The 15,950-nt window shown below is 37.1% G+C and overlaps 1 protein-coding gene across 14 annotated transcripts in view; it reads right to left on the bottom strand.

Annotated features, from left to right (window-relative positions):
- The window catches only part of DMD (dystrophin), a 2,616,526-nt gene that overhangs the window by 1,674,533 nt on the left and 926,043 nt on the right, over positions 1-15,950 (bottom strand). For all 14 annotated transcript variants that reach the window (XM_063804906.1, XM_063804905.1, XM_063804907.1 and 11 more), the window contains one exon: positions 10,934-11,052. In XM_063804906.1, coding sequence (XP_063660976.1) covers positions 10,934-11,052 — 119 coding nt within the window. The remainder of the gene's footprint in view (positions 1-10,933; positions 11,053-15,950) is intronic.

The following is a 15,950-nucleotide window of genomic DNA, read 5'->3' on the forward strand; positions in this document are numbered from 1 at the left end:
TATCTGAATGTTAGTATAATCATCTTTATCATACCTATTTGGTATATATTACTTTGTCATCAAAAAGACAATGGCCATTTTTCATTCATGTAAGTACCAGTGAAATATTTTCTTAAATACATAGGAAATATATTTTCAACTGCAGAGAGTTTGACTCTAAATTGTCTGAAATATTTACAGTAAGAATTTCTAGTTGAAATACCATATATAGAGAAGGAACACCTATATATTGCAATCGCATTAGATTTTCTGAAAACAAGGTACTCTATAATGAGTTCTAGACAAAAATCAATCTAAATGATATAAAATTAGTGTTTATGTTCACAAAAATATTTATTTATTTAAATTAACTCTAATCCTCCTGAGAATTAACCCTCTCAATTTTAACCTGTGTGAACTACTTATAAACATTTCTTGCCATTATGGTATCAAAATGTGATGATGACAGCAGAGGCGGAAAAAAGTTAAAACAGCCCTTGTTCAGCCAATTGATATCAAACCCAACGTAAGAGGCCTTAAAAATATTCTTCTCTTTTATAGCAAATTCTATGTATCTTTCCATGATTATTTTTGTAGGTTAAAATCCTGCATGCATACAAAGCCAAGTCTGAAACCATTCACTCCAGGAGTAAAACTTTCCAACAGGCAGAGCTAATTCTTGGAAAAGAAGGCTATAAAAACAACTCAAGAGTGATGCAGGGATTAGCCAAGCAGAAAATAGAATCCGTGTCACCATTCTCAGGAAGTCAAAATAAAGGGGATTAAAACCAAACCCTAACGGGTTTGTAAATGTCCTTTTGAGGATACAAAAATTTCTCTCGAGTCCTAGTGTCCTTCCTTTTTTGGTCAAATTTGACTGTCATTATTCATTTTTGTTCTAAAGTTACCCTGGTAAATAAGTAAGAACATTTCCATATCATATTTCATATCCTAAATGGAAATGGCTTTCTACACTAATATTCAAAAGACATCTAGAACAGGCGCAATGTTTTATCCCTGATTTTTTGTTTTATTCCTTTAAAGACAACATCCTCACTTTGTTATTCACAGGGGAAAGATGACAAAGCACTCTCTTAATATAGGGAGGATTTTTTTTTTTTTTTGGACTGGCAAACAAACCAATCTGTTTGAAACTCAGAGAAACAATGTATATGAAACCCACAACCAACGCATGTAGAATGTACTGTCTTACAGAGAAATCATAACGGGAAGAAAATTGTCTGATTCACAAAAGGATATTTTTAAGGAGATATACCTATTATCTATGAGCATAAACATACATAATTTATTAAGTTTACCCTAGATGTACTTATTTTTGCATATGTTAGCATCTAAACACACTAGAAACAGCTCCTGAAATCGCTTATGCTAATGCCTACTGCTACTCATTTTAAAAGGCAATTCCACTTAAAACTAAACCTCAGGCCTCAAAACACCAGTTAAGGACAAACAAAGCATATCAAATTCTATATATGAAATCCTACAAGGTTTCAATGACTTCCTAATTTTATAAAGCAATTCTATCAACAAAGCTTATGTTTAAAATTGTCAAAGCATTATTTGGCAGGTATTTCTTAAACCAAATATAGCTTCAATCCCCCAATAATAAAATTCTCCCCAAATGTTTCATTATTCTCCTAAGGGGCATAACTAATTTAAAATGAAATTTCTTTGGAGAATAGCCGATATCATGCATAAGCTACAGAACCAATATCTGGTTAAATAAAAATATGAACATCACAAAAGCAATTACTATACAGGCATGAATCACGAATTTTGCCTGGTAAATCTATTGAAGAGAGTGTTCTAAGTCTGAGACTTCAAGAGATGGTGTTCTGTCTTTTTTGACTAAGCAGTCACTAAATAAAAATTCTTATGAGTTATTATTTTTTTCTTTGAATCATCATTGAGATTATCTCCTGAAAAATGCTGAGCAAAAATGTATAAACGTGTATTTGGGGGTTTCCCTAACACAATGGCAAGAATTGACATATTTTAAAAATATAAGACTTATGCTGAATCCTCATCTTATTTGCAGCCATAAATAAACTTTAAGAAACTTTTTATTATTATACTTTAAGTTTTGGGATACATGTGCAGAACGTGCAGGTTTGTTACATAGGTATACACGTGCCATGGTGGTTTGCTGTACCCATCAATCCGTCATCTATGTTAGGTATTTCCCCTCATGCTATCACTCCCCTGGCCCCACACCCCACAAAAGGCCCCAGTGTGTGATGCTCCACTGCATCCATGTCTTCTCGTTGTTCAACTCCCATTTATAAGTGAGAACATGCCGAGTTTGATTTTCTGTTCCTATGTTAGTTTGCTGAGAATGATGTTTTCCAGCTTCATCCACATCCCTGCAAAGGACATGAATTCATCCTTTTTTGTTGCTGCATAGTATTCCATGGTGTATATGTGCCACATTTTCTTTATCCGGTCTATCATTGATGGGCATTTGGGTTGGTTTCAAGTCTTTACTATTGTGAACAGTGCTGTAATAAGCACAGAATAATTTATAATCCTTTGGGTATATACCCAGTGATGGGATTGCTTGGTCAAATGGTATTTCTGGTTCTAGATCCTTGAGCAATCACCACACTGTCTTCCACAATGTTTGAACTAATTTACACTCCCACCAACAGTGTAAAAGCATTCCTATTTCTCCATATTCTCTCCAGCATCTGTTGTTTCCTGACTTTTTGATGATCACCATTCTAACTAGCATGAGATGATATCTCATTGTGGTTTTGATTTGCATTTCTCTAATTACCAGTGATGATGAGCTTTTTTTCCACATACTTGTTGGCCACATAAATGTCTTCTTTGAGAAGGGTCTGTTCATACCCTTTGCCAACTTTTTGATGGGATTATTTTCCTGTAAATTGGTTTCTTGTAGATTCTGGATATTAGCCCTTTGTCAGATGGATAGATTGCAAAAATTTTCTCCCATCCTATAGGCTGCCTGTTCACTCTGATGATAGTTTCTTTTGCTGTGCAGAAGCTCTTTAGTAAGATCCCGTTTGTCAATTTTGGCTTTTCTTGCCATTGCTTTTGGTGTTTTAGTCATGAAGTCTTTGCCCATGCCTATGTCCTGAAAGGTATTGCCTAGGTTTTCTTCTAGGGTTTTTATGGTTGTAGGTATTACATTTAAGTCTTTAATCCATCTTGAGTTAATTTTTGTATAAGGGGTAAGGAAGGGGTCCAGTTTCAGTCTTCTGCATATGGCTAGCCAGTTTTCCCAACATCATTTATTAAATAGGGAATCCTTTCCCCATTGCTTGTTTTTGGCAGGTTTGTCAAACTTCAGATGGTTGTAGATGTGTGGTGTTATTTCTGAGGCCTCTGTTCTGTTCCATTCGTCTATGTATCTGTTCTGGTACCAGTATCATGCTGTTTTGGTTACTGTAGCCTTGTAGTGTAGTTTCAAGTAAGGTATTATGATGCCTCCAGCTTTGTTCTTTTTGCTTAGGATGGTTTTGGCAATGCAGGCTCTTTTTTAGTTCCACATGAAATTTAAAGTAGGTTTTTTATAATTCTGTGAATAAAGTCAATTGTAGCTTAATGAGGTAACATTGAATCTATAAATTACTTCGGGCAGTATGGCCATTTTCATGATATTCTTCCTATCCATAAGCATGGAATGTTTTTTCATTTGTTTGTGTCCTCTCTTATTTCCTTGAGCAGTGGTTTGTAGTTCTCCTTGAAGAGGTCCTTCACATCCCTTGTAAGTTGGATTGCTTGGTATTCTATTCTCCTTGTAGCAATTGTAAATGGGAGTTTACTCATGATTTGGCTGTTTATTATCGGTGTATAGGAATGCTTGTTATTTTTCCACATAAATTTTGTATCGTGAGACTTTGTTGACATTGCCTATCAGCTTAAGGAGATTTTCGGCTGAGATGATGGGGTTTTCTAAATATACAATCATGTCATCTGCAAACAGAGAATTTGAACACCCTTTCTTTCTCTTGCCTGATTGCCCTGGCCAGAACTTCCAATACTATGTTGAATAGGAGTGATGAGAGAGGGAATTTTTGTCTTGTGCCAGTTTTTAAAGGGAGTGCTTCCAGCTTTTGCCCATTCAGTATGATATTGGCTGTGGGTATGTCATAAATAGCTCTTATTTTGAGACACATTCCATCAATACCTAGTTTATTGAAAATTTTTAGCATGAAGGGTGGTGAATTTTATCAAAGGCCTTTTCTGCATCTATTGAGATAATCATGTAGTTTTTGTCATCGGTTCTGTTTATGTGATGGATTACGTTTGTTGGTTTCTGTATGTTAAACTAATCTTGCATCCCAGGGATGAAGCCAACTTGATCATGGTGGATAACCTTTTTGATGTGCTGCTGGATTCAGTTTGCCAGTATTTTATTGTGCCTTTCACATTGATGTTCATCAGGCATATTGACCTGAAATTTTTTTTATTGCGTCTCTGCCAGGTTTTGGTATCAGGATGATGTTGGCCTCGAAAAAGGGGTTAGGGAGGAGTCCTTATTTTTCTATTGTTTGGAATAGTTTCAGAAGGAATGGTACTAGCTCCTCTTTGTACCTCTGGTAGAATTCGGCTGTGAATCTGTCTGCTCCTGGGCTTTTTTTGGTTTGTAGGCTATTAATTACTGCCTCAATTTCAGAACTTGTTATTGTTCTATTCAGGGATTGGACTTCTTCCTGGTTTAATCTTGGGAGAGTGTATATGTTCAGGAATTTTTCCAATTCTTCTAGATTTTCTAGTTTATTTGAGTGGAGATGTTGATAGTATTCTCTGATGGTAGTTTGTATTTCTGTGGGATCAGTGGTGATATCCCCTTTATCATTTTTTTACTGTGTCTATTTGATTCTTCTCTCTTTTCTTCATTTTTAGTCTGGCTAGCCATCTATTTTGTTAATCTTTTCAAAAAAAAAAACAGCTCCTGAATTGAGTTTTTTTTTTTTAAAAGGTTTTTCGTGTCTCTATCTCCTTCAGTTCTGCTCTTAGTTATTTGTCTTCTGATAGCTTTTGAATTTGTTTGCTCTTGCTGCTCTAGTTCATTTAATTGTGATGTTAGGATGTCAATTATAGATCTTTCCCACTTTCTCCTGTGGGCATTTAGTGCTATAAATTTCCCTCTAAACACTTCTTTAGCTGTGTCCCAGAGATTCTGCTACATTGTGTGTTTGTTCTCATTATTTACCCAGTAGTCACCCAGGAGCAGGTTTGTTCAGTTTCCATGTAGTTGTGCACTTTTGAGTTTCTTAATCCCGCATTCTAATTAGATTGCACTGTGATCTGAGAGGCTGTTATGATTTTCATTCTTTTGCATTTGCTGAGGAGTATTTTACTTCCAGTTATGTCGTCAATTTTAGAATAAGTGCAATGTGGTGCTGAGAAGAATGTATATTCTGTTGATTTGGGGTGGAGAGTTCTGTAGATGTCTATTAGGTCTGCTTGGTCCAGAGCTGAGCTCAAGTACTGAATATCCTTTTTAATTTTCTGTCTCGTTGATCTGTCTAATATTGACAGTGGGGTGTGTTCAAGTCTCCCACTATTATTGTGTGGGAGTCTAATACCCCAGTGGTGCCTGGAACGCCAGCGAGACAGAACCGTTCACTCCCCTGGAAAGGGGGCTGAAACCAGGGAGCCAAGTGGTCAAGCTCAGCAGATCCAACGCCCACGGAGCCCAGCAAGCTGAGATCCACTGGCTTGTAATTCTCGCTGCCAGCACAGCAGTCTGAAGTGGACCTGAGGCTCCAGCTTGGTGGAGGGAGGGGCATCCGCCATTACTGAGGCTTGAGTGGGTGGTTTTCCCTCACAGTGTAAACAAAGTCGCTGGGAAGTTCAAACTGGGCAGAGCCAACTGTAGCTCAGCAAAGCCACTGTAGCCAGACTGCCTCTCTAGATTCTTCCTCTCTGGGCAGGGCATCTCTGAAAGAAAGGCAGCAGCCCCAGTCAGGGGCTTACAAATAAAACTCCCATCTCCCTGAGACAGAGCACGTGAGGGAAGGGGCAGCTGTGGGTGCAGCATCAGCAGACTAAACGTTCTTGCCTGCCGGCTCTGAAGAGAGCAGCAGATCTCCCAGCACAGCACTGGAGCCCTGCTAAGGGACAGACTGCCTTCTCAAGTGGGGCCCTGACCCCCGTGCCTCCTGCCTAGGAGATGCCTCCCAGCAGGGGTCGACAGACACGTCATACAGGAGAGCTCTGGCTGGCATCTGGTGGGTGCCCCTCTGGGACGAAGCTTCCAGAGGATGGAACAGGCAGCAATCTTTGCTGTTCTGCAGTCTCTGCTGGTGATACCCAGGCAAACAGGGTCTAGAGTGGACCTCCAGTAAACTCCAGCAAACCTGCAGCAGGGGGGCCTGCTTGAAGGAAAACTCAAACAGAAAGGAATAGCATCAACAAAAAGGACATCCACTCAGAAACCCCATCTGAAAGTCACCAATGTCAAAGACCAAAGGTAGATAAATCCACAAAGATGAGGAAAAACCAGCACAAAAAGGCTAAAAATTCCAAAACCTCTTCTCCTCCAAAGGATCACAACTCCTCACCAACAAGAGAACAAAACTGGATGGAGAATGAGTATGACGAATTGACATAAGTAGGCTTCAGAAGGTGGGTAATAAACTCCTCCAAGCTAAAGGAGCATGTTCTAACCCAATGGAAGGAAGCTAAGAACCTTGAAAAAAGGTTAGAGGAGTTGCTAACTACAATAACCAGTTTAGACAAAACCATAAATGACCTGATGGAACTGAAAAACACAGCACAAGAACTTCATGAAGCATACACAAGTATCAATAGCTCAATCGATCCAGCAGAACAAAAGATATCAGAGATTGAAGATCAACTTAATGAAATAAAGTGTGAAGAGAAGATTAGAGAAAAAAGAATGAAAAGGAATGAACAAAGCCTCCACGAAATATGGGACTATGTGAAAAGACAAAACCTAAGTTTGATTAGCATACCTGGGAAAACATTCTTCAGGATATTATCCCGGCGAACTTTCCCAACCTAGCAAGACAGCCCACCATTCAAATTTAGGAAATACAGAGAACATCCACAAAAATACTCCTCAAAAAGAGCAACCCCAAGACACATAATCATCAGATTCACCAAGGTTGAAATGAAGGAAAAAATGTTAAGGACAGTCAAAGAGAAAGGTCGGCTTACCCACAAAGGGAAGCCCATCAGACTAACAGCAGATCTTTCTGCAGAAACCCTACAAGCCAGAAGAGAGTAGGGGCCAATATTCAACATTCTTAAAATAATTTTTAACTCAGAATTTCATAGCCAGTCGAACTAAGCTTCATAAGCGAAGGAGAAATAGAATGCTTTACAGATGAGCAAATGCTGAGAGATTTTGTCACCACCAGGCCTGTCTTACAAGAGCTCCTTCAGGAAGCACTAAATATGGCAAGGACAGACCAGTACCAGCCACTGCAGAAGCATACCAAATTGTAAACACCATCGACACCATGAAGAAACTGCAACAACTAACAAGCAAAATAACCAGCTAGCATCATAAAGACAGGATCAAATTTACACATAACAATATTAACCTTAAATGTAAATGGGCTAAATGCCCCAATTAAAAGACACAGACTGGCAAATTGGATGAAGAGTCAAGACCGATTGGTGTGATGTAGTCAGGCGAGCAATCTCACGTGCAAAGACACACATAGGCTAAAAATAAAAGGATAGAGGAATGTTTACCAAGCAAATAGAAAGCAAAAAAAAAAATAAAAGCAGGGGTTGCAATTCTATCCTCTGATAAAATAGACTTTAACAAAGATTTTTAAAAAAAAGACAAAGAAAGGCATTACATAATGGTAAAGGGATCAATGCAATAAGAAGTCCTAACTATCCTAAATATATATGCACCCAATACAGGAGCACCCAGATTCATAAAGCAAGTTCTTAGAGACCTACATAGAGACAGACTCCCAAACAATAATAGTGGGAGACTTTAACACCCCACTGCGAACATTAGATCAACGAGACAGAAAATTAACAAGGATGTTCAGGACTTGAACTCAGCTCTGGACCAAGTGGACTTCACAAACATCTACAGAACTCTCCACCCCAAATCAACAGAATATACATTCTTCTCAGCACCACATCACACTTATTCTAAAATTGATCACATAATTAGAAGTAAAACACTCCTCAGCAAATGCAAAAGAAGGAAAATCATAACAACCAACCTCTCAGACCACAGTGCAAACAAATTAGAACTCAGGATTAAGAAACTCACTCAAAACTGCACAACTACATAGAAACTGAACAATCTGCTTCTGAATAACTACTGGGTAAATAACAGAATTCAGACAGAAATAAAGAAGTTCTTTGAAACCAATGAGAACAAAGATACAATGTGCCAGAATCTCTGGGACACAGCTAAAGCAGTGTTTAGAGGGAAATTTACAGCACTAAATGCCCACAGGAGAAAGCGGGAAAGATCTAAAATCAACACCCTAACATCACAATTGAAAGAACTAGAGAAGCCAGAGCAAGCAAATCAAAAGCTAGCAGAAGACAAGAAAAAACTAAGATCAGAGCAGAATTGAAGGAGACGGAAACATAAAAAAAAAAAAAAAAAAAAAAAAAAAATCAACGAATCCAGGAGGTGTTTTTTTGAAGAGATTAACAAAATAGACTGCTAGATAGACTAATAAAGAAAAATAGAGAAGAATCAAATAGACACAATAAAAAATGATAAAGGGGATATCACCACTGATCCCACAGAAATACAAAGTACCATCAGAGAATACTACAAACACCTCTACGCAAATAAACAGGAACCTGTTTAAGCGATAAGATGCTCTTTCAATTGGAAGAGTCTATATATAGAAAGGCTTTACAGATATGAGATTTTATTGGCAAAACGAGACCATAAGCAGTGGCTGGACCTTCATTAATCAGCCTGTATTTCATATTACATTTTGTTGATTTTAAATTGTTGAAGTTTGAGACAGTAAAATGGTGATCTTATAGGCTATACAATGTACCTTTCTACATATACTTCCCACTTAGGAGAGCATATGGAGTTAGGTATACCAGACTCTTTCAGCTATAAAATACACTATTCACGTACCTGCCTTTTTCTGATTACAGGCTTGTCAACCTACTTTTTAAAATTGTTTTTATTCATTTAAATTTTTTGTGGATATATACATAGGTGTATATATTAACCTATTTTCTGATTATGATGTGGATGCCCATTTAGGCACTCCTATTCTGTAAGTTCAAAGGAGCGCTAGAGGTCAAAAGCCATTTTGTCACTTAATAAGAAAAATATCTATTTTAAATCTTCTCTTACTGTTTTATGAAAGGATAGGACACACACAAGAATAACTAGAGCATACACCCCAATAATGGGAACTGACCATATGTGATTCAATAAAAAACAAACATATTAACAGCCTTATCTTTCAAATTCATACAGTATAGCTCTTTATCCTCAGAGGTTGAAGTCCGTATTTTCATTACGTCTGCCCTTTCTACCTCACTGAACTAAGAGAAAACATACAAATGTGTACTACGAGTCAATAGTAAAGTAATCCTCCCCTATACTGCAAACTAAGGACGTAGGATTAATGGTTTCTCCCTTAGAGCTAAAAACAGGGGTAGGAGGGATACTATCGTGTATAGAAGCAATAAAAAGGGGTTACAGTATTCAGTGTTCAGCCATGCATTATCCAAAGGAGAAGAAACATTTCAAGTCAACTTAATCTGATCCCAACTTCACAAACTAACATTTTTGTTGTAATTTGCTTTCCCAAGTACATGTGCTTATCAAGAGCAATATATTTGTCAGTTGTATGTGAATATTCTGCTGCTTGTTATATCTCATTTAAGATTACTGAATTTCCATTTTTATTTATATATCACTTTTTAAACTTAAAGTTAACTCCTCCCACCCCAATGTGGATCTGCTAGATGATCTGAGGCAATCAGGCTTCTGCGTCTGCAAAACTGAGTACTAGATTCTGGTTGATAATAAATTCACTGGCAAAAGGCTGTCTTCTCAGTCATTTTTGAGCTTTTCTTGATGGGACCTACCATCCATATTGAAAGATCTCCTGTTTTGGAATTGATGAAATCGATTTAATATTCCCAAAAACATTTAATTATCAGCTTCTATTGTAGAACAGCTTCTACCCAAATATCATCTTCAATCCCACTGACTTCACTTTTCCAACTCCTGATTTTAGAGTGTAGTAAAGCCTTGAGAACTGAGAACAGAGGCTACCATTTCAAAATTGGCATGGCAAAAAGTGTACTTCATAGACTAGAAGAAGAGTAGCGGTCACAGTGTTATTATCCCTGTAATCTCTACGTCTGGAAGGTATGACTATGTAGCACCAGAGATAAGAGTCAAAGTTATTGAAGTGTAATATAATAAAAATATAAATACACTTCTGCCTATCAACTAAAGAAGCAGAAAATGAGTAACCATCCAACAGAGGATCTCCCCAGAGTGAAAAATTACAACAGAAGTAGTGGCAGGAATAGATTTCCTGATTTAAATAGTAAACCATGTTGCCTTTTATAGAGTATATGAATGAAATTGGCAAGAGTAGCTAATTAATTATAGCTGATTACTCTATCAAATCTCTTGGTAGCATAAGCAAAACGTTAACTTTTTATAATTATTTGGAGTCAATGCACTCCAAAGGCAGTATGCTCCATCCATAGGGCATATACATTTTAAAGGCTTTTTTCCTAAAAGTCTTCACTGCAATTTTAGATACTGGTATTTTGAGAACTAGAATTAAATAAGACAATTCATAATATAGTGCAAGAAGGCTGAACATTTTAAATATATCTACAGTATTGGAAAACTTAAGATATGTAGTTTTGTATTTTGTGTAGAAATGACAAGTCTCAGATGAAAACATTAAACTTTACCATACTAAAAGCAGTGGTAGTCCAGAAATTTACCAACCTTCAGGATCGAGTAGTTTCTCTATGCCTAATTGATATCTGGCGATGTTGAATGCATGTTCCAGTCGTTGTGTGGCTGACTGCTGGCAAACCACACTATTCCAGTCAAATAGGTCTGGCCTAAAACACATACACATACACACATACACAAAGACAAATATGAATCAATCTAGAATGTTCCATGAGATTTACTTCCATGCTTAATTTTCATTGACAACCAATGCCCATAGTCCTTAAGTCTTGAGTGTAATTCATTTACCCTTTAAAACATTTCTATTTAAACAAGTCATAATTTTAATGGAAGATCTCATTGGGTGTGGTGGCTCATGCCTGTAATCTCAACAATTTGGGAGATGGAGGTGGGCAGATCCTTTGAGCCAAGAAGTTCGAGACCAGCCTAGACAATTTGGTGAAACCCTGTTTCTACAAAAAAAAAAAAAAAGAAAGAAAGAAAGAAAGAAAAACTAGCTGGGTGTGGTGTCACATGCCTACAGTTCCAACTACTCAGAAGGCTGAAGTGGGAGGATCACCTGAGCCCAGGGAGGTTGAGGGTTCAGTGAACCATAATCGTGCCACTGTACTCTAGCCTGGGCAACAGAGTGAAACCCTGTATCAAAAAAGAATGCTGAGGATGTATACCTTAAATACATACAACGTTTATTTGTCAATTATACAGCAATAAAGATGTGGGGAAAAAAGAAAATCCTGAAGATGACAAATAATCTACGCTAGCTTATCCAAGCAACAAAAATTTATCTATCTCATCCGGTCTCGTGGATTTCAATACCAGGCATTTACTGGTAATGCCCAGTTTTATAAGTCTAACCCAGACCTCTTCCCTAAACTTCAAATTATAGATTCTTCTAAATACTCATTATCTCCATTTAGTAATCACAAGCTTCAAGTGTCCTGAACTGAGCTTCTGATATTTATCCTCATCATACTCCCCCAAACCTACCTACTTTTCTTGCTGTTCTCCCTTCCTCAATAATGAACAACGTGATTAAAATTGCAGTTGCTCAGATAAAAACCCTTGGAGTCATCCTTAATGACTATTTTACTCTCACACGACATTTAATTCAAAATGTATGCAGAATTTGACTGCTTCTGACTATCCTCACTGCTATCACTCTAGTCCAAAATCCATTTTATCTTGCATGAATCATCACAATAGCCTCAAAGCTGTTCCCTCTTCTCTCACTCTTGCCTGCGTTAATCAGTGCACAGCAGAGTTGCCAGAGTGATCTGTTAACATGTTTCATCATATCCGTCTTCTCAAATCTCTGCATTAGCAGAAGTACAAATTACGTATTTCATGTGATCTACGAAGTCCAACAGGGTCCAGGTCCCTATTAACTCTCTGATTTTATTTCTTGTCTCTTTCCTCATATTCCATAAACAGGATCCATAGTTTCCTGCACTTGGATTTGGAATTCGCTTTTCGAAGACATAAACATGGCTCACTCCTTTACTTCCATTGGGTCTTTACTCGAAAATCACATCACTGATAAGTTCTTCCCTGCCCAAGCCCTATCTAAAATTGCATGCTGGCCAGGCACCTTGGCTCACACCTGTAAACCAAGCACTTTGGGAGGCTGAGGCTGAAGGATTTGCTTGAGGCCAGGAGTTAGAGACCAACCTGAACCACATAGTGAGACCTGGTCTCTACAACTTTAAAAAAAAAAAAAAAAAAAAAGCCAAGTGTGCTGCATGCCCCTGTGGTCCCAGCTACTCAGGAGGCTGAGGTTGGAGAATCACTTGAGCCTGGGTGGCTATAGTGAGCCATGATTTTACCACTGCACTCCAGCCTGGGTGACTGAGCAACAACCAGTCTCCTAAATAGATAAATGTAAGAAAATTGCATGCCTCAAATCAAACTCACATATACTTATTTTCTTTCTCCTTATCTGCTTTATACTATTCTCATTAGCACTTACTATTTAACGTATTATATAATTTAATTAAATTTCTCTGTGTATCTTTCTCTTCCACTAGAATGTACACTCTTTTATTGCCTATTTTGTTCACTGCTGGAAACCTAGCCTGACACAAAATAAAGGCTCAAGAAATATTTATCAACTACACGAGAGAATGGATGAGCACATGAAACATACATACCATGTTACTTGATAATAGAGAAAATGCAAAGGAGTGTAAGAGGCAGTTCTTGTCTTATAAGGATTTTAAATTTGATGAGCAAGAAAAATGAAGAAGCCATGTGAATTAATTAAACTCTAAATGTGGAAAAACACAGACAATAAGAAAATGTTTTGTAAAATCTGAAGCGGTCAAGAAAGTTTTCTGAGGCTGAAAGACAGATTAAATAGACGTTTCGACTTGCATAAAAAAAAGTATTGATAACAGAATTCTAAGTTGTGTGAGTATTAGAGAATTAAAGTTCTTAGGGAAGGAAAAAAGCAAAACATGCTCAGATAATCAAGACCTCACAGGCCTGGCTCCATTGGAAGATTCTAAGTATCAAGTGGTGGGAGATAGGTTTAAGAGAAAGAAACTGGCTGAGTTTGCATAAGGTGTTGGCTGTTAAAGTATTATAATTTATCCCAACAGCACTGGAAATCATTAGTCAAGTGGTTCTTCACCTATTCTGAATCACAGACACCTTTGAGAATCTGTTGAGAGCTATGAAACTTCTACTCCTACAAAAAAACTCTCCATATCTGTGAACAGAGTCTACATACAGTTTTAGAATATTTGAATCTATTAATGGACTCCTGTTTAAAAGCTCATGCTATGCAAAAACAAAAAAACAAAATAACGAAAAAGACAAAAGAAAAGTTACAAAGGTAGTTTAGCTGTTATTTTTCTAAAACTGTAATTCAAAATTGGCCAGGCGCAGTGGCTCCCGCCTATACTCCCAGCACTTTGGGAGGCCGAGACGGGTCGATCACCTGAGGCCAGGATTTCGAGACCAGCCTGGACAACATGGTAAAACCCCGACACTACTAAAAATACAAAAATTAGCAGGGCATGGTGGCTCGTGCCTATAGTCCCAGCTACTCAGGAGGCTGAGGCAGTAGAATCGCTTGAACCTGGTAAGTGGAGGTTGCGGTGAGCCAAGGTTGGCCCACTGCGCTCTAGCCTGTGCAACAGAGCGAGACTCCGTCTCAAAAAAATATATAAATAAAGGTATAGGTTTATCGGTTTCTTCTTAATTGCTTCTACTCTAGTTAATACACCAGAATTTTTACAATTATTAGGAAATCGACTCCCTCCATATTTTCCAATACCCCTAACAGCTAACAAGCTTATGGAAACTAGCTTATTTACAAATTGGATAATGCCTTTGTTATGAAAAATATATTAAAAAATTAAAAAATTGTAGAATATTTAGGGGACTTTTAAGTTCACGATGCACACTCTGCCTTATCTTCATTTTTTTTTGTAGGCAATGGGAGTAAAAAAAGAACATAGGTGGGAACATATGAGAAACTAGTTTTCTCATCTATGGCATAGTATACAAGGTTAAAATGAGTATGAGAAAAAAGAGCATTGCTTATGTATTCGTGCTGTATTCCCTTGTCTTACCTTCCCCATTTCCTTGGCCACTAACTAACCAACTGAGTGTGTGGATATCTTATCTAAGTCATATAATTTATTTGAGCTTTGGCATTCTCATTCAAAAAGCATTGCACCAAAAGGCCTTTGAGGTCACGTCTAGCATTAAAAATGAATTGAATTCTTTTATACTATTAAAATTAATTAACATTTTAAATATCTATGACTTTCAAATGCATAAAAATTGTAAAACTAACCAACTATGAAGGAAACCCACACAGCATTTGATGTTAACCTGGACCATAATTTATTGACTTGCAACCAAGGATCACCAGATTTTTAATTAAATCAACACCATGATTAGGATAGTGTAAATTTAAATCCTAGCTCCACCACATGTTAGCCAAACACTTTTAGGTAAATTACATAACCTCTCTATGACTCAATTTATCTATTTGTGAGATGGGTAAAATGACAGCATCTACGTCATGGAACTTGATTGAATATTTTACCTAGAACGGTGTCTACAAAATAATAATTGTTTAAAAACATTCGTTTCTATTACTTTGCTGTAATGTTAATTACATTTATATAAGAAGAGTGATGTATTTTCAATTTACAGACTCAAGCCAAAAACACCTATCTTTACAGAACTGATATAAATGTTACAAATACTACTGATGCAAACAGAATGTAATCCGAAATGGGAGGTGGAGAAGAGGCGAGAGTAAGGATGTGTGATGATTTTCTCGTTTTTCATATTGGTCAAAAGTTCCTTTCTAAACTTGGTAAAAATTTAAAATGAGGTATACTCATACCATTTAATGTAATAAAAGCAAAAATTACAAGTATAAAATGATTATAAGTAATAAAATTAGGAAATACCTGGGGATGAAACATAATATGGCTGGTTTTCATACTATGGAGTCAATACCTATACTGTTAGAAATTAGTTTGTCACCAAGTAGAAACATTATCACACATACTATTATAACCATCAGGAACCAAAGTACAAGTAGCTGACAGTGACTGCATCTAAGAATTAAAATGCGATAAGTAAGATTGGGGTCATGAAGACACATTGCGTTTCTGTTTTCCCTTTGCTCCTGATTCTAGTGTTCGTTTGCTTCTAATTTGCTGTGGTAATACACTAAAATAAGGATTTAGGAAGACAATTGTAACGTTATAGTTATTGTAATTTTATCTGCATCTTTTGTACATATTTCTAAGCAATTATCATTGGGTTTTAACACAAAAAGTAGAAATCTGGCTTACTTTGAAGGGTATTGTAGTGGACTTTGTGTTTTATCACACAACTGCCATGACCCTTAGTCAATCCTTATGCTCTATATTAACTACATGTCTTTGTTCTGTATAGTTGAACCACTCAATTATTGAAATGAGGGCACCTCATGACATTCCTAATTGTGCCAATGACAATCGCTATGGAACAGAGAGTTCAACCATTTTTTTCTTTAGATAAAGAATATGAACATCTGCCA

The sequence above is a fragment of the Pan troglodytes genome, chromosome X, assembly GCF_028858775.2.
Source record: "Pan troglodytes isolate AG18354 chromosome X, NHGRI_mPanTro3-v2.0_pri, whole genome shotgun sequence".
In the NCBI taxonomy this organism is placed as follows: Eukaryota; Metazoa; Chordata; class Mammalia; order Primates; family Hominidae; genus Pan; species Pan troglodytes.